We start from the raw sequence: 16855 nt of genomic DNA on the forward strand, positions 1-16855 counted from the left end.
ATTTCCTTTGTATTTGGGAGAAATGCTTTTTAAATTGCAAGACTTAGTTAAATGTTTTGGACATCCCTCCACAAGCTTTTCATGATAGTTTGCTGAAATTCTAAGCCATTCTTTCCAACAGAGCTGAATCAGGTTTGTAACCCTCCTTGCTCACACTCAACGTTTCGATATCGACTAGAAATAGTCGGGCTCACCTCCACGCACAGCGTGGGCTCTGGAAACCATCTCCTTGAGAGGGGTTGGACTTTCTTCTACTCTGGAGTGGCCCACGGGGAGAGGCAGCTGGCTGGTGTGGGTTTGCTTGTTGCCCCCCAGCTCAGCCGTCTCGTGTTGGGGTTTACCCCAGTGGATGAAGTGGATGAGAGGGTCGCATCCCTGCACCTTCGGGTTGGGGATAGGTCTCTGACTGTCGTCTCGTCCTACGGACCGAGCAGTAGTGCAGAGTACCCGGCCTTTTTGGTGTCCCTGTTGGGGGTGCTGGATAGTCCCCCTCCCGGGGACTCCATTATTCTGCTGGGGGACTTCAACGCCAACGTGGGAAATGACAGTGACACCTGGAGAGGCATGATTGGGAGGAATGGCCTCCCCGATGTGAATCCGAGTGGTGTTTTGTTATTGGACTTCTGTGCTAGTCACGGATTGTCCATAATGAACACCATGTTCAAACATAAAGGTGTCCATCAATGAGTGCACTTGGCACCAGGACACCCTAGGCAGGAGATCAATGATCGACTTTGTTGTCGTATCATCAGACCTTCGGCTGCATGTTTTGGACAGTTGGGTGAAGAGAGGGACTGAGCTGTCCACTGATCACCACCTGGTGGTGAGTTGGATCCGCTGGAGGAGGAGAAAGCCGGACACACTTGGCAGGCCCAAGTGCATAGTGAGGGTCTGCTGGGAATGCCTGGCGGAGCCCTCGGCCAGGGATGTATTCAACTCCCACCTCCGGGAGAGCTTTGAGCACCGGAGGGACCAGAGGGTGTGTTCCAACTACAAGGGGATCACACTCCTCAGCCTCCCTGGTAAGGCCTACGCCAGGGTATTGGAGAGTAGAGTCCGATAGTCGAACCTCGGCTTCAGGAGGAGCAGTGTGGCTTTCGTCCCGGCCCTGGAACACTGGACCAGCTCTATACCCTCTACAGGGTACTCGAGGGTTCATGGGAGTTTGCCCAACCGGTCAACATGTGTTTTGTGGACCTGGAGAAAGCATTCGACTGTGTCCCTCGTGATGCCCTGTGGGGGGTGCTCCAGGAGTATGGAATCGGGGGCCCTTAATTAGGGGCCATCCGGTCTCTGTACGAGCGGAGCAGGAGTTTAAGTCAGACCTGTTCCCGGTGCATGTTGGACTCCGGCAGCGGTCACCGATTTCTAGACGCAGCCAAGGGCCGGAGGGGGTCTGGTTTGGGGACCAGTGGATTTCGTCTCTTCTTTTTGCAGATGACGTGGTCCTGCTGGACCCCTCTAGCCAAGACCTACAGCATGCGCTGGGGCAGTTTGCAGCCGAGTGTGAAGCGGCTGGGATGAAGATCAGCTCCTCCAAGTCAGAGGCCATGGTACTCGACTGGAAAAGGGTGGCTTGTCCTCTTCAGGTTGGAGGGGAGTTCCTGCCTCAAGTGGAGGAGTTCAAGTATCTCGGGGTAAGTACGAGTCCACGTTCATCTCTTGGACACAGAAACCATCTCTTTCCTGATCAGTATGAATGACATTCCCATAGCGTATGCTTTTATACAATTGTTTGAACAGATGAGTGTAACTCCACAGCTGTGCCGCCAGTTAACGCCGATGTTATGAATTAATTTACCTGAAACTTGTGAAGGCATGAAATCATCATCCAGGTTTTTTGAAATTGTTTAAAGGTATAGTGATCTCAGTGTATGTAAACTTCAGACTTTGAAGGAAATAATAAAATACTTTTCTTACCCAATATCCTGGGTTTTAGCCAGAAGAAATAAACCAGTAAACCTATCTGACCTAAACCAAGAAACATTTAGTCTCTTTTAATGTCAGACAGGGAGACAAAAATGGTTCTTTTTTATGCAGTGAAGGAAAATACAAGGCTTCAGCTGTATTTGCAAAAACTTGCATTTATATGTCTAATAAATACAAGATAAGGTCTCAAACAATCATAAATGTCCTTTTAGCAAATACTTTGTTTGCAGAACTTTACTTCCTCCAACATTTTATGAACTCAGTGATCTTATGGCGAATAGGAGCGAAACAAGCAGAACATATAAAGGTCATCTCCTCCATCTCAGCTCCATTAGACTGTGTAAATCACCTGTATGCAAGTACTAAGGTACAGTCTTAAGTGAATGCACCCTGAAACCGTGACAGACCAACCTACAGAGCTGTAATTAGCTTCACATAATGTACATAATGTAATGTATGTGAGGGCAACGGCTGCTGATGGAGGTTAATGGTACAGGATGACGTTTAAATTGTCAACTCTGGCCTAATCCAACAGTTGCTGCCTCCTCAAACAGATTCATGCTAAATTAACAGCCCAATCCTTCATACTGGATGAGGAATTTCTTGTCAACAAGATACAGTTGCTATAAACTTTAAGCATGAAAACATTTTAAATTAACTAAATCATCCTTTGTTACAATTTGTTATATTAATCCGATTTACTAGAATTACTTTACCGTAATATCTAAGAAAATACAATTATAGTCTTCAAACTCCACTGGTGGTGCTAAACTTTCTCTAGTTGAGAATATGATAAATTCCAATTCACCGGTTAGATTTGGAGCATATTGTTTACGTGTTGGAAAGCCTATATCTGCGAAGCTGACCTTGCGTACCCACATGGGCATCATGTGGGTGTTGGAGGAGCGGTGGTGCAAGTTTAGGACGACCACGCTCAGAATGACGGAGAAGGTGACCAGGATCATGGTGAACATGATGTAGTTGACGATGATGGGGACACCAAGTGATGTCTCAGGGATCTTATCGGCCAGCAGCAGCAGGAACACAGTGAGGGTGAGAAGCACGTTGATGGACAGACCCATCTTCTCTCCTGGCAAAGAGAGATAAAAAAATAACACATCTTTACTCCTTACTATAAACGGTTTAGCATCAGTTTGTTGATCTCCAGAGTCAGCGAAACCAAAAAGAAAAGCTTTGTGTGGAAAAACAAAGTATACCACTGCTGCTTCTTCAACATTAAAGAAAGAATATAGAAGCCAGATGGTGTCAGAGTAAATGCACTTGATAACTGGTTCATTATCAGTGGAACCATCCCTCTATAAAAGCAGGAGTTTCAGTATTTTGCTGGTCTGGAGCATACAGAAAAGCCTCATGAATAACCCTAGAAAAGCAATTGTTCCTGCGCATCAATCTGGGAATGGTTATAAGGATATTTTCAACCAATATAAAGTCTCTCCTTCTAGACATCTGGACTGATGTCCTTTGGACACAGGAGACTTAAGTAGAGATGTTGGGTCAAAATGCACAGAACCATGTTTGGTAAAAATTAAACACAGCATATCAGCATGAACACCTCATACCAACTGTGAAGCACAGTGGCAGAGTGGTTATGATATGGGCTTTTTTGACGCCACTGGACCTGGGCTTCTTGTAGTCATTGAGTTGACCATGAACTCCTCTGTATGGCAATGGATTGAAGAGTCAAATGTGGGGCCATCTTGTTAAACAGCTGAAGCTTGGTCATAACTGGGTAACCAGCAGACAATAATCCCATACACAGCAGCAAATGTAAAATAGAATGGCTGAAATAGAAAAGAATCAAGGTGTTGCAATGGCTTAGTCAAAGTCCAGACCTCAATTGGATTGAAATGCATTAGTGAAACCTTAACAGGGCTGTGCAGAAGTAAATATGTGTAAACCTCAATACAAAATACAAAAAAACAAAGAAGGTTATACACCTGCTGGATCCTGGGGTGTACTTACTTTTATACCCATCTTTTGTATTTTGGGTTCATCTTTCTTTGATAAATAATGGCAGTGTGAAATCTTTAGTGTGTTTCAGTTCACATTGGGTTAGATTGAAATACTTTTACAACCCGCTAATGATCAACAAATTTGCGTCCTTAAAAATAAAACCTGAAAATAAATTTTTTTCCATATAAGACTTTTAAGATGAATGACTAACTAAATGTTATTTCTAACTAAGTAAATCTAGAAATGCTGAGCTCCAGCTTAAGTGATTTAAATCACTATTGCAAAGTGTTTACCTGCATCCGGAGGCAGGTAGAAGTTGAATATGGCGATGATTGTGATGAGGATACAGGGGATGATGATGTTTATGATGTAGTACAGAGGCTTTCTCTCTATGATCAGGTAGAAAGTCATTTCTTCGTACATGTCGTCATTCATGTTCTTCCTGCTTGGCTTGTGTCTGATGTACCACTCGCCGCTCTCTGGAGAAACATTAAAACAGGTTTATTTTAATTAAGAGGAACACCTTGGTTTAATAAAAATAATTTTATAAAGTCAGACATGAAATGGCAAAGAAACGAGCGAATCTGCAGACCACAAGGGGGTCGAAGACATAAAGATTACAATCAAACAAGAATGAAAAAATCTCTTGAAAAAAGCTGTGAATATTAATGTAAATTAGACATAATTGACTTTTTAGGCGAACACGGTTTGGTGCTCACCACTGAAGCCTTCATCCAACTGGATCTCCCTGATCTCCTTGCCTCTCGAGTCTCTTGCGTACTGCAGGTTGATCTCTGTTGAATCGTATGTGTAAGAGCGAAACTGCATTGAGCAGTTCTGCCAGTCAAATGGGAAATATGTAACCTGGAATGAAAAACAATCACCGGTGTGTAAATGACTCAAAGAACTGAAGGGAAAACCACTGGAAGAGAAAAAAAGGTCAGTCCACCTTGACTCCACAGGAGCTGCAGTAGAGAGCAGGGGGTGTCCATGTTACCCTGCCGTTACTGTAAACCTGAACATGGACGTGAAGGGCCACATCAAACACACCATCATTACTGCAAACAGAGATGTAAAAGAGACATGAGTAAAAAGTTTCTTGCTTTACATTTTTATGTGTAAATTTAACAAATGCTTTTATTTAAAGTGATTTGTATTTGTGGACCAACACTGAAGTTTCAGTAAAGTCAGAAATCCTGGCTTGGTGGAGCAAAGCCATTCAATGAAAGGTATAGTACTTTTTTCAAGGTTCATAAAATGAGTTTGGTCTCAAAAAGATTTCATAGATTGTTCCACAGCTCCATGTGAACTTGCCTCTTTAACAACTGGTAACCCTATGATGTACCTGTATGTTGCCCATTTTGTACCTGTAAATGATCTCCTACCAGCAGGTGACCTGCTGGTAGATATTATTAATAACCACCTTTCCCTACAGTAGACTTATTATCAGTTGTCAAAGTGGGCATGAAATGTCCTTCTTGCAGGTGTGCTTTGACGTGTAGATGGTAGAAGATGTCCCATGGGAGATGGCTACACCTAACTCGAGACCGAGTCAAGTCCAAGACTTTAAGGGAGGCCAAGTCCAAGACCAAACCACTTTGAGGCAATTTTCAAGACCATTACTGTAATCATATTTATGTAATATGTAATTGTTTAATTGTTAAATGTTAAAATATATCTGCCTGCAACAGCTTGTTAGAAAGTTAACCTGAAACAGGGCTCCAGGGTATCTGGTTGCACAGAGGTGCCAAATTATTTAAGTGAGGTATACCATTTAAGTGAAGACCATCTACTACACGCCACTTGTTCAATAAACCGGATAAGCTGGTAACAAGTTAAGGAGACAACCCAGACAACTCTAAGCAACACATACACCCAGCTAATCACTGACTTGCCATTAACTGCATTGAGTTTTACATTAAGGCTGTGGTAAAAAAAAACAAAAAAAAAACGATGTTGCTGCAGTGGCCTTGAGAAAGAAATCCTGAGTCCATTGTGAGAGCAAGACAAGGCCGAGTAAAAATGTAATTGAGACTGAGAATACACCAAGACTGAAAATGTGGTCTCAAGACTGGTCTTGTCTTTAGTACTACAACACTACCATTCTATACTATACAGTTGAGTATGAAACAATCAAAACTGCAATGGTACGAAAAGGCAAAGGAGCAAAAAGACTGACCCGTAACAACACAAAAGTGGTGGTCTAAACAACTATCTGGTCAGTCAAGACAATGTGTAAGGCCTAGTTGGTGTAGAGTTTAACTTAACTGCTACTAAAGTTGGAGATGATGGTAATGTACTCTTGAAAACACCCTAGTAGCTGCTTGCTTGACTCCAAAGAGAACTTTAGCTGTTGGTTTAACCCCAGTTACCAATGACCTTAACTCTAAAAAGGTCTTAGCACAATATTTGTTGCTTTCAGCTTAACTCCATGCAGCTGGTAGATAACACTGATAAGTTGTCAGCATTTCTTTATGTAGTTTCAGCTTCACTCTGCGATGCTGTTAGCTTAACACTGGTTAGCTATTAGCATTTCATTAGTTAGTTGTAAGCTTTACTCCGCGACACTGTTAGCTTTACTCTATGATGCTTTTTCAATGTTTGGTCAACTCTGTAAATAATGCCTGACTGATTAGCTGTTAGCTGAAAAATGAAAAGGTTTAACTCTGAATAGCTTCCAGCTTACTGTTTGCTCAAATCTTGAACTAACTTTGAACTGTGACTTTAATGAGCAAAAAGCATGACTCTGAATAACTGCTAGCTTGACTCTTAGTTTTCTCTTCCATTTACACTCACCTCACAAAATATAAAAACATAAATAAAACCAAAAACAGGTGGATCATTCAGTTTCCTTAGCTTCTACTTTTTGCTGATTTTCCATATGCACATGTTAGATCCAGCCTTCCGATCTATCATTAAACCTTTATTTGCCATGAGTGGTATATACAAAACATTAGCTGAACACTTAGGTCAGTGTTGGATCATACGCACAAAGCTTTCTTGATGGATAAACTCACAAAAGACTCATCAAGTTAATTAGAGAGTGATTTAACCTTCTCACAGTACACTGTTTAAGATTTTTATGATGCAAGTAATTGACCAAACTTGTGTCCCTAACATTAGCCCAAATAAAACTTCCCAATCTCAGGGTGATGCTGAAATAAGCAGTATTGATCACCCATATTGGGAAGTACACAGAGGCTTGTGTTGATGTATTTCGTTCCAAACGAAAGCCCAGCACACTGAAGTTGCTGAATGGTGCCATCACCCCAGTTATTAGAGAGCCATGCTGCTTAATTGCCTATAGAGTGTTGATAAAGGGAGAAGTGGGTATGTTTACAGTGGTGTTAATGGGGGCATGCACATGTGTTGAGCTACGGGGAAAATGAGCCCCCAATTGCTGCTCCTGGTATGTCTAATTTAATGCATTCATCTGCGTTTTTTTTCACTGAAAGAATGCTATAATGTGCCTCATCTTTAGCCTGATGTTCATTGGCAACATTGTGATCAGTCAGTTGTGTATAATAGACTACCTATCCAACAGCCCTAGAAAGTGAAATAAAGGTGGTATTGTAATATTAAATTACAGCAGCAGAAAGTTTAGATATAATTCACAATAAATAAAACACAGGACACATTATGCCATGTCTATGGATTAAAACATTTGAAAAAACAAGAACAATTTTAAAAAAGCCATAATTTTGTCAGGGTTTGTGTGGCGGAGGACCCAGGAATGCAGACGAGCGGGCAGCATGACAGTAAGTAAAGGTTTGATAAACAAAACTTACTTCAGTGGCAAAACAGACATGGGCACGCTGGCAAGACAGGCTTGGCAAGAGTAAAGGACATGACATGAATAGAGATGAACAATCCAAAATGTTTCCGCGAGGAATGAACAGAACAGATGTGTATATATGGAGCAAGAATCAGGTGAAACGAGGAGACTGAATGCTAGGTTCAGGTGAACCGAATGAAGATGATTGAAGACAGGAGAGAACAAAACGTGGCTGGAGCAAAACAGAGACTTGAATACAAACTTAAACACAACTAGTAAACCATGAAACTAAAGCATAACCAGATCCAAAAAAACCTAACTTGACAAAACATGAACTAGAAGACAAAAACTAAAGCATGACCAGGAAAATAACAGAAGCATGATTCAAAACCTATCAATAATGATAATAATAATAATAATAACCCAAAAACACCCACAAATCACGACAATAAAGCAGATAAGTAGTTTTAAAACTAAATTCTAACACAAAAAGAGTCTTTGTTGCTTACTTATTAATGAGAACAATGTCAGGAAGCCACATCTTCCCAGAGGGGACACGCAACACCTCAATCCCATCATGCTCCTTGGGTTTCCATGTGAGCCGATAATCCGTCCATTCCTGTCAAAACAGTTTAGTTTGTGGTATTTAGCAAAAGACACAAGAGAAAGAGAAACAGCAAAGGACAGCAGGAAGAAACTTTGCTCATTCAGTACAAATGTAGAGCAATTTGTCATTTCATCAGTTTTTTCTCCCCTTTCATTTTTCCAACACTTTAATTAGAGTCATCAGGGAGGATTTACTTTGCATTTGCATAAAAATAACAGTATTTGCATATGCTTTCACTCTGCTTGGTATACTCCAACTGTTCTGTTGTCTGTGCAGTGTGGATCAGTAGAGAGTGCACTGAGCTGAACATGGAGATGACTCTGAAAGATTTTTTAAGATGATCAGAACCAGAAGCTATGTACCTCCTGAATAATGTGAAACTACTGAACCCTTCTGATTGAGGCAAACAGAGCTAATACACTTACCAGATTCATGACAACAATTGTGCTCATTTCTTCATTTTTCATGTTCTGAAGGAAAATATGAAACGGCATGTTAATCATGGCAGATGCAGTTCTTTGCAGAGTGCTTTTAGGATTCATGTATGAAGAAAAATAATCAGATACAGACAGAGACGTTTCTACTAAAGATCCCAAATTTGTTTACTGATATCCTCTGTTCTGAGTTTTATTCTGTGTCTTTGCAGGAAATAACTTCTTCCTTGCACTAATGAATACTTCTGTCATGAATAAAACAAAGATGAGCTCAGTTTGGCATAGAGTGAAGGCAGGAGGCATCTATAGGTACCGGTTAAAATGCTGTTTCTTGTTCATGTGTGCAAATTAAATACAGTGCAAAAACAGCGATACACCTCGACCGTTTGTCATGTTGCAACCACAAACCTCTCCTTATTTTTTTAAAATTTTACCTAAAAAACCAACCAAAAGTAGGGCATGATTGTGTATTAGAAGGGAAAGGACACATTGCATCCATCTTTACATGTTTTTTGTTTAGACCAAATTTATGAAGAACACAACTCATAGTCATCCTGTCAACAGATTCTCCCAGCTGAGCAACAAATTCTGCAGCTCCTCCAAAGTTACCATGGTCCTCTGGGCTGCTTCTCCTTCCATGCAATGTCAGCTTAGGTAGATGGCCATGTCTTTCCGTTGTGCCATATCATTTCTGTTTTCAGTGCTCTGTAAGATGTTTAAAGCTTGAGAAATTGTTTTATGACCTACAGTAACTCTGCTTTAAACTAACAAATTGAAGGTGATTGATTGCACTGAATTTTATTTAGGACTGTCAAAGTAAAGGGATCTGATTTTAAACACCATGTATTATTTTTCTTCCACTTTGCAATTACATCCCACATTCACTCGAGTGCTGAGTATGGCAACATATTCTCCCAAAACAGTGACAGTAACTTTTATTTTGTCAGTTAATAACTTTAGAGATGCAGAAAAATGTAGAAAAGCCAGTAAAAATGTCTCTACAGTTGCTGTGGCTTCTAGTGCATAAAGCCAGTATTTGCCAAGAATGCAACGCATACACAAAAAACTGGAGTAAAAAGAAATATGAGTAAAAACGTGTTTGAATATGACAAGAGATCCAAATACAACAGAAAAGGTTCTGCTTGAGAAGCAAAATATGCCTGTAGGTGTGGGCAGGGGCTCAGACAAGCACAATGAAAGTGCTAAACAAAATAATAATAATGTTGTTAATAATGATTATAATTAGAAAACATTTGCTGAGCAGCAAATTGAAGCTTATTGATTTCTGCATTAAACTGCAATCTTTTTCACAGTCACCGAGGCACGATTTTCATGTCTTTAACTTGGAATGCATTGCATTGTGGGAGAATTGCTGTACACTTCATGCCTTAAAGCAGGAGGTCTGAGGCTGTCTGAGCCTGACCTGCTATTTAAAACACAAACAGGAATGTCAGTGAGACAGCTGAAGCGACATAGGAGGGGGGGTTAACATAAACCGGCTCTCTCTGTAACACAAAAGACATTTCTGCCATTACTGATACTTCCTGTAACAGTTCACCTCCAGGTACCCAGCTGACCACCTGTGGACAAACAAGTGTCACCACTACCAAGAAAGTTTCCCGCCAGAAGCTAAAGGGTCATGAACTCCTTTAAGGATTGTGACCGACCTTGACTGGAGGTTTCAAGGACACTGGCTACATCTGCTGTGTAAAACTGACATTATGAAGGTTTAGATACCATAAAAGCGCAGGGGTACAGAGAATGGCCTGATATGTGTGCAAGTGTAATATAATGCATACATCAGTTTTACTTTTATTTATGTATTTAGTTGTCACTCTGCATTAAGTTTACTAAAGACAAAGCAGCTGTTTAACAAAAACACACTGAAGCTTAAATTCAAAACATTCAGCACTGACAGGCTCTGAAGCAGCAGTCCTCCCATGAAAAGGCTGAATTTTCTTTAAAACCTAAAATCAAAGTTTTGTAGTTGATGTTTTGTTTCCAGAAGGCCACTGTGGCTTTGTTACAGAAAACTCAAGAGTGCCAGACATTAAACTGATGGCAGGACATTTTTACAGGGTTAAGAATATGTCCTCCTGAGGACTATGTGACAGAAGCTCCAGGAACCACCTGTGCACAGCTTGACAGACTACATTTCTGCAGGACAGAATACTAGTGAAGACATCCTCCTTATGACTGTTTGGGGCATCTGAAAATCAAAAGTGAGCTCTACCATGAGTCCTGTGTTAGCCTAACTGTAAAGCATCCTGATAAAGTGCACATGTGGGGATGATTTAGATCCTTCCTCAAATTATCCCCGAGAACACTGCCATGACCACAGAGTGGGATCAAACATCCCCCATCTTCTTCCGGGATGAATTTGATGATGACTTGTGCATTTTCCAACATGACAACATGTCCAAAAAGATACAGTGGTTAAAAGATAAAAACATTAGAGATTTTGTTCTCATGGCCAAAAAACTCCACAGATCTCAATCCCTTTGATACCCTGTGGTCGGTTCTGAGAAAGCACGAAGAGAAACAGAAGCAAACGGACTGTGATCAACTACAAAAACCTACAGAAGAAGAATGGATCATCATGAGTCAGGATCTGTTTCAGAAGATAATATCAGGCATGTTATTGAGAAATGTCAAGGAGAACTGCAAGATTATTACTAATACGGGTTCGAAGAGAGCTGGAAGACTTGAAAATGAGGTGACAGGGTCTAAAAAAGAAATATGAGGCAACATCAGGAACAAAATATTTATGGTTGATGTGGCAGCAGGTTATCAATCTCTACATTTTGTGAGGCATCATTGCAAACTTTGTTCCACTAATCATGTAGCAATTTTAATTTGGAAAACAGACACATCTTTAAAAAATGTTTTACAAGAGCCAGTTCACTTATGTGTATATCATAGTATACCCTACTGTATACAATGATCTACACATTAGAGTAACTGTGAAGGATGCTGTATGTAGTTTGTATATTGACATAACAGTTCTTTAATTGACATATTACCTGAAAAAAATTATAAAATGATGGACATATTTTCTCACCAGTCCAACGAAGGAGGAGAGGATCATCCCCACGCGAACCACCACCCTCTCTTCTGGGGTGCGGGCCGGCCGGACCTTAAGGTTGTAGTCAGTGAAGACTTTCTTCATTAAAGCATGTTCTGCCTCCACAGCACCTCAACAACACAAAGGGGAGAGCTTCTTAAACTGAGGGAGAAACCTTCGAGGGAGGTGGTGTCAAAATACACCAGGAACAGAGTTAAAGTGGTCAAGCGTTACTGGGACACAGGAAATCTTTAAGAGAAATTAAAAAAACACAAGTTAACTAAATTATTTCAGAATCTGGAATTCATCATCTAAGTCAACACATCAGTTTTTGAAGAACTCACTAACACATTGTCCTTTTGCCACCTGGTTGAATTGGCCATTTGTAACTCTTCTTACTTGATCTGATGAGGGTATGCAGTAAGAAATGTGCCCCTTAGACGACTGGTTGTATAAATAGAGAATGGTAGAAGGTGTATCCATTGATAGATGCCAGTTCAATGAGGATGCTGTCTAAAACAACAAAACATTTTTCATGACCAGATTGTCGGTTCAATTCCAGCAGCTGCTGAGGAAAGATTAGATTCAGTTATCTTCATCATTCATCATTTCTGACAATGTGGTACAGAAAATAGCAAGCATCTCCAAATTGTGGCTCAGTTGGTTTCTTTCCTTCAGATTTACCATGACTTGCACAGAAGAACCAACAACAACTGGAGACTACTTTCTTTACTACCACATGGGACTAATGGCTGCAGAGGTTGGTCTTTTCTTACTTTGTTTATCCAAGGTAAGCCACTATTTCCCCCCAACAAAGTCGGGGATGGTTAGTATCAACACCAACTACTTATTGGTCAGGTGTCCAAGTTTTGACCATCCTGCAGTAGACAGAAATAGAGATAACTTGTCTCATTAATACTTAGCATCATCTCCCACTCAGTACGAAGGGTTCCTAAATTCCTATAGCAGAAATCTCAAACATTACTTTTACACTTACCTTATAGATTTCTGTGGTACATACTCTAAAGATAACCCCCTATAAAGTGACTCTAAAGACTATTACCTTTCCAGTGACTTTAAAGCCAGAATCAAGACCATTCCTTTCACATACTCTAAAGAACATTCCTTGAGCAATCACTTAAGACCATTCGTTTTGCTAAAACTCTAAAGACCATTCCTCTAGCCGAGTCTAAAGACCATTCCTGATTTGCAAACTAAGGAGATCAATCCTTTTACAAAGACTGAAAATAATTGCTTTTGCAGAGACTCTGAAGACCATACACAATTCAGACTTTAGACCATTCATTTCACATAGTCTAAAGACCCTTCCTCGAGCAAACCTTTAGGACCATTCCTTTTACAGAAACTCTATATATTTTTCCTTTCACAGACTCTAAAGACCATTTGGCTTGCAGACACTGTGAAGACCACTCCTTTTACAGAGACTCTAAAGACCCATCCTCTTTGGAGTCTTAATTGTCTTCTTTTGGTTTAAAACATAGTTGCTTTGGCTAAAACTCTAAAGACCAGTCCTCTGGCAGAGTCAAAGACCATTCCTGCCTTGTGGCCTCTGAAGACCAGTCGCTCTAGAGAGACTCTGAAGCTAATTCCATCTGGAGAGATTCTGAAGAGCATCCTTTTTGCAGAGACTCTAGACCATTTCTTTCACAGAATGTATCTAACCCTCATTGAAAAGCTTTAAAAGTTCTGGTCTGACAAAGGATTTAAACTAAATTTTTAGAGCATGACTAAAAGAGAACTGCTTCCAAAATTCAAAGAAGGGAAGTATCATCTTTAAAAAGTCATATTTTATGATCTGAAAATATAAATATAGGTCTAAATCTAGAATCCTTTACCATTCTTTAATGGTAAATGAGCTTTAAAGACCTCACTGCTGTTCTTAAAAGCTATATGCTATTGAAACCATATTGCTTCCCTTTCATTGCATTTTTACAGCCTTCTATTTTACTTGCAACCATTTTCTCCTTGGTGTAGGAAGGTTAGAAGCATTTATAATCAGTGGCACTGATGACGTGGCATCCATCACATTTGGCATCTGTGTGGCTCCAGCAGAACCTGACCTGACAGGAATAAATGACAACAATCACCCAGCAAGGCGCCCCTATTAGCGAGGCACAGGGAGGCATGGCTGCTCATTGGTCAGAAATGGGTCAGATGGTGGTTCTGACTGGCTGGCTAAAGCAAAAATGTGATTATTGGATGTAAAACAACAATCAGAGCTGATTTTATTTTTCATAGTAAACCATATCTGTTTCCTTCAGTGAGGATTCAATTAAATTGTGTTTCATCTCTTATTAGGTCTCTAAACTCAGCTGAATCCACAGTGATAAACATTATATAAAGACCGACACTGACAGCAGTAAAGTTTAATTTAAACAGCACTGACAGAAGAGCTTTACTCTCTTCCACCAGAGCTCCATCATCAAACCAACTGTCTGAGGTTAAGAAAGTCATGGATTTCTTCAAAGGATGACACTCAGACGGCAATGACCATAGTTCCTCTTATCATATTTTTTTAAATCTTATACTGAGTTTAGGCAGTAACACGGATCTCATCCTTACACAAAGAATTACCGTCATTCTGTCATCGTTTTTATGCATCCCCAGTCATTGCCTGTCTTGTCCGTTTCAAGCATTTTATGTTGAGCAAAATTGATGCCAGGTTCGAACAGTGAGTCAGACTGTCATGCACTGAGATTTTTTTGCTTGAAAATTTAGATAAGTTTTACTTAAATTGTGCTAATTGGCAACAGAGGTTATTAAAGAGGCAGCTATAGAAACTACATTTTGAGATGTCAGGGAAATATTTGTCCAACTGATATATGCCTCTAAGGGCTGAAATGTCAGTCAGTCGGTCATTTTCTACCGCTTATTCCATAGTGGGTTGCGGGGAAGCTGGTGCCTATCTCCAGCAGTCTATGGGCGAGAGGCAGGGTACACCCTGGACAGGTCGCCAGTCAGGGGAATATTCTCACACATAAAAGATTTGGGACCTATAGGGAAAGAAACCATTAGAAACAAATTTCAGAAACAAACAGTGGTAGAGGGGTGATGATTTGGTCTTGTTCTGCAGTTATAGGACCTGTGCATCATGTGGTCATTGAGTCAACCATGAACTCCTCTAAATTTCAAAATATTCCGAAGTCAAATGTGAAGCTGTTTCACCAACAGCTAAAACATAAAAAACTGTTCCAAACTGACTCCAGCACAATGCTTTTTAAATAGTAGTAAACTTACAACCAAATGACTAAAAAAGAAGAAGAAAAAAAAGAAAAACTAAGAAGTTGCAATGGTCCAGCCAAAGACCACAACCTGTCTGAAAAGCTGTACAGGGAGCCTTAAGAGCTATGAACAATTTGTCTGCAAACCTAAATAAACTAAAAAAAGAAGGACATAACTTCTCTCCACGAAATGAAAACGATCAAGTCAGTTAAGAAGCAACTGTTATTAAAAGTATTATTACAGGTAGTCCTATAACCTTTTAAATTATGATTGTACTGTGTTTCTCCACACAGGTATTCAATACAGAGTGGGTTTTGTGCAGTTAAGGTTAGGTTTAAATTAATTTAGAAGACAACCCATCCCTCCATCCATCCATCCATCATATTCTGCTTAACCTAGATGGTGTTGTGGATGCAACAGATTCAGCAGGGAAACCCTCCTGGAAACATTTTTCTATGGATCTCATTTCTACACATTACAATGTCAAATAGACCAGCTTTTGTGTTACAAATGCTAAAATGCTACTAGATAAACAAACAAACTAGCATTTGGGTATTGACGTGAACTGCATTTTTAAATACTGATTTTAAATTAACATTTTATTAGAAATCCCATTTCTACACACTAAAATGTTACTTAGACTATGTAGGTAATGATTTCTCTTACAATTGCTAAAATGTTACTAGCTTAAAAAACAAATTAGCATGTCTGAGTTAGCATGTGGTGTTGCTGCTAGCAGTTAGCTTAAATCACCTCAACTACAGCCTTTTATCATAGCAAGATGTTTAATTAAAACTGGTTTTTTGTTTCACGATAATTTATTTAGAATGATAATTTCTCATTTGATTGTGTTGCTCTTCATACCGGATACAAACTGTTTCCAATAATTGTCCCATAGTCATGATGGGACAAAAGCACTACATTATTTGTGAAAGTCTTTTGTTTTCATAATTCTGTTGTGGCTTAATGGCAATATTTGTATTCTGCTGTCATTTGTCGCTGTTATTTTGTAGATAAAAAGTTTGTTTGGGAACTAACACCAAATAAATCTTTTGCAACTGCTTTATATTGTTGAGCATAATATTTAGGATTTATTTTCCATCCTGTGTGATTGTCTGGTATTCTTGTTTTCCCAGCAAAGCTATGAAAGGAACTATAGTAGAGCAACATACTTGAGCATAAGTGCAGCACATTTACTCAGCTACCAAGATGACCTGGTATTCACAGTCTACTACTTTAGCTAAACTATTTTTTTAATTTGCTTTGACCTATGCACTCTCCGGGATCACAGCAGGATTAATATCAGTTTCAATTAGACACAACATTATTCCCTACATGTTTGATCCAGCATCTATGTATGAATTATGTTATTGTCATAGCTCAGTTTTGAGTACATTTAGTCATTTTGTGTCTTACCTCCTAATGTGCTCAGGCTGTATAGGCAACATGCCAGCAGCAACTTGCTCAGCAGGCTTTTCATGGCAGCCCCTTGAACCAAACTTGGATCTTCAGACAGGTTTATCCAACTCCTCAGAATTAGAGTTCCTCTTTTCTTAACCAGCAGATGGAAATGCTTTAACACTGAGTTTGGTCTAGTTGGTTTGAGCTGTTGTTGTCTGTCAGTCAGGCCAGCCTGGACAACTGGTGTATGCTCCGATTACCTCTAGGAGGGAGGGGGTGTTTTTGCACGATAGGCTTTCAGTCTATGTGAGTCAGACATGTGTCTGACCAAATAAACTTTACAATACAAGGACTTTAAGGTATGATGATAGTTACACCAGTGACCATGTTCCAATTTCCACTGGTAAATGAGTATATTAGTTGGGAGG

At 39.9% G+C, this 16855-nt stretch overlaps 1 protein-coding gene across 2 annotated transcripts in view; it reads right to left on the minus strand.

Moving 5' to 3' along the window:
* chrnb1 (cholinergic receptor, nicotinic, beta 1 (muscle)) overlaps positions 1–16650 on the minus strand; it is a 29760-nt gene extending 13110 nt beyond the window's left edge. The window contains exons 1-9 of one of the 2 annotated variants that reach the window (XM_047385160.1): positions 16443–16581; positions 12128–12296; positions 11781–11914; positions 8711–8755; positions 8188–8297; positions 4853–4961; positions 4623–4767; positions 4197–4382; positions 2796–3019 (exon numbers count right to left, since the gene is read on the minus strand). In XM_047385160.1, the coding sequence (XP_047241116.1) occupies positions 2796–3019; positions 4197–4382; positions 4623–4767; positions 4853–4961; positions 8188–8297; positions 8711–8755; positions 11781–11914; positions 12128–12266 (1092 nt within the window). In that variant the 5' untranslated portion in view covers positions 12267–12296; positions 16443–16581. Of the gene's footprint in view, positions 1–2795; positions 3020–4196; positions 4383–4622; positions 4768–4852; positions 4962–8187; positions 8298–8710; positions 8756–11780; positions 11915–12127; positions 12297–16442 lie in introns of both variants that reach the window. The other variant, XM_047385161.1, reaches the window with a different exon arrangement.
* Positions 16651–16855: the final 205 nt, after the last annotated feature.

Source organism: Girardinichthys multiradiatus, chromosome 14 (assembly GCF_021462225.1).
Source record: "Girardinichthys multiradiatus isolate DD_20200921_A chromosome 14, DD_fGirMul_XY1, whole genome shotgun sequence".
Classification (NCBI taxonomy): Eukaryota; Metazoa; Chordata; class Actinopteri; order Cyprinodontiformes; family Goodeidae; genus Girardinichthys; species Girardinichthys multiradiatus.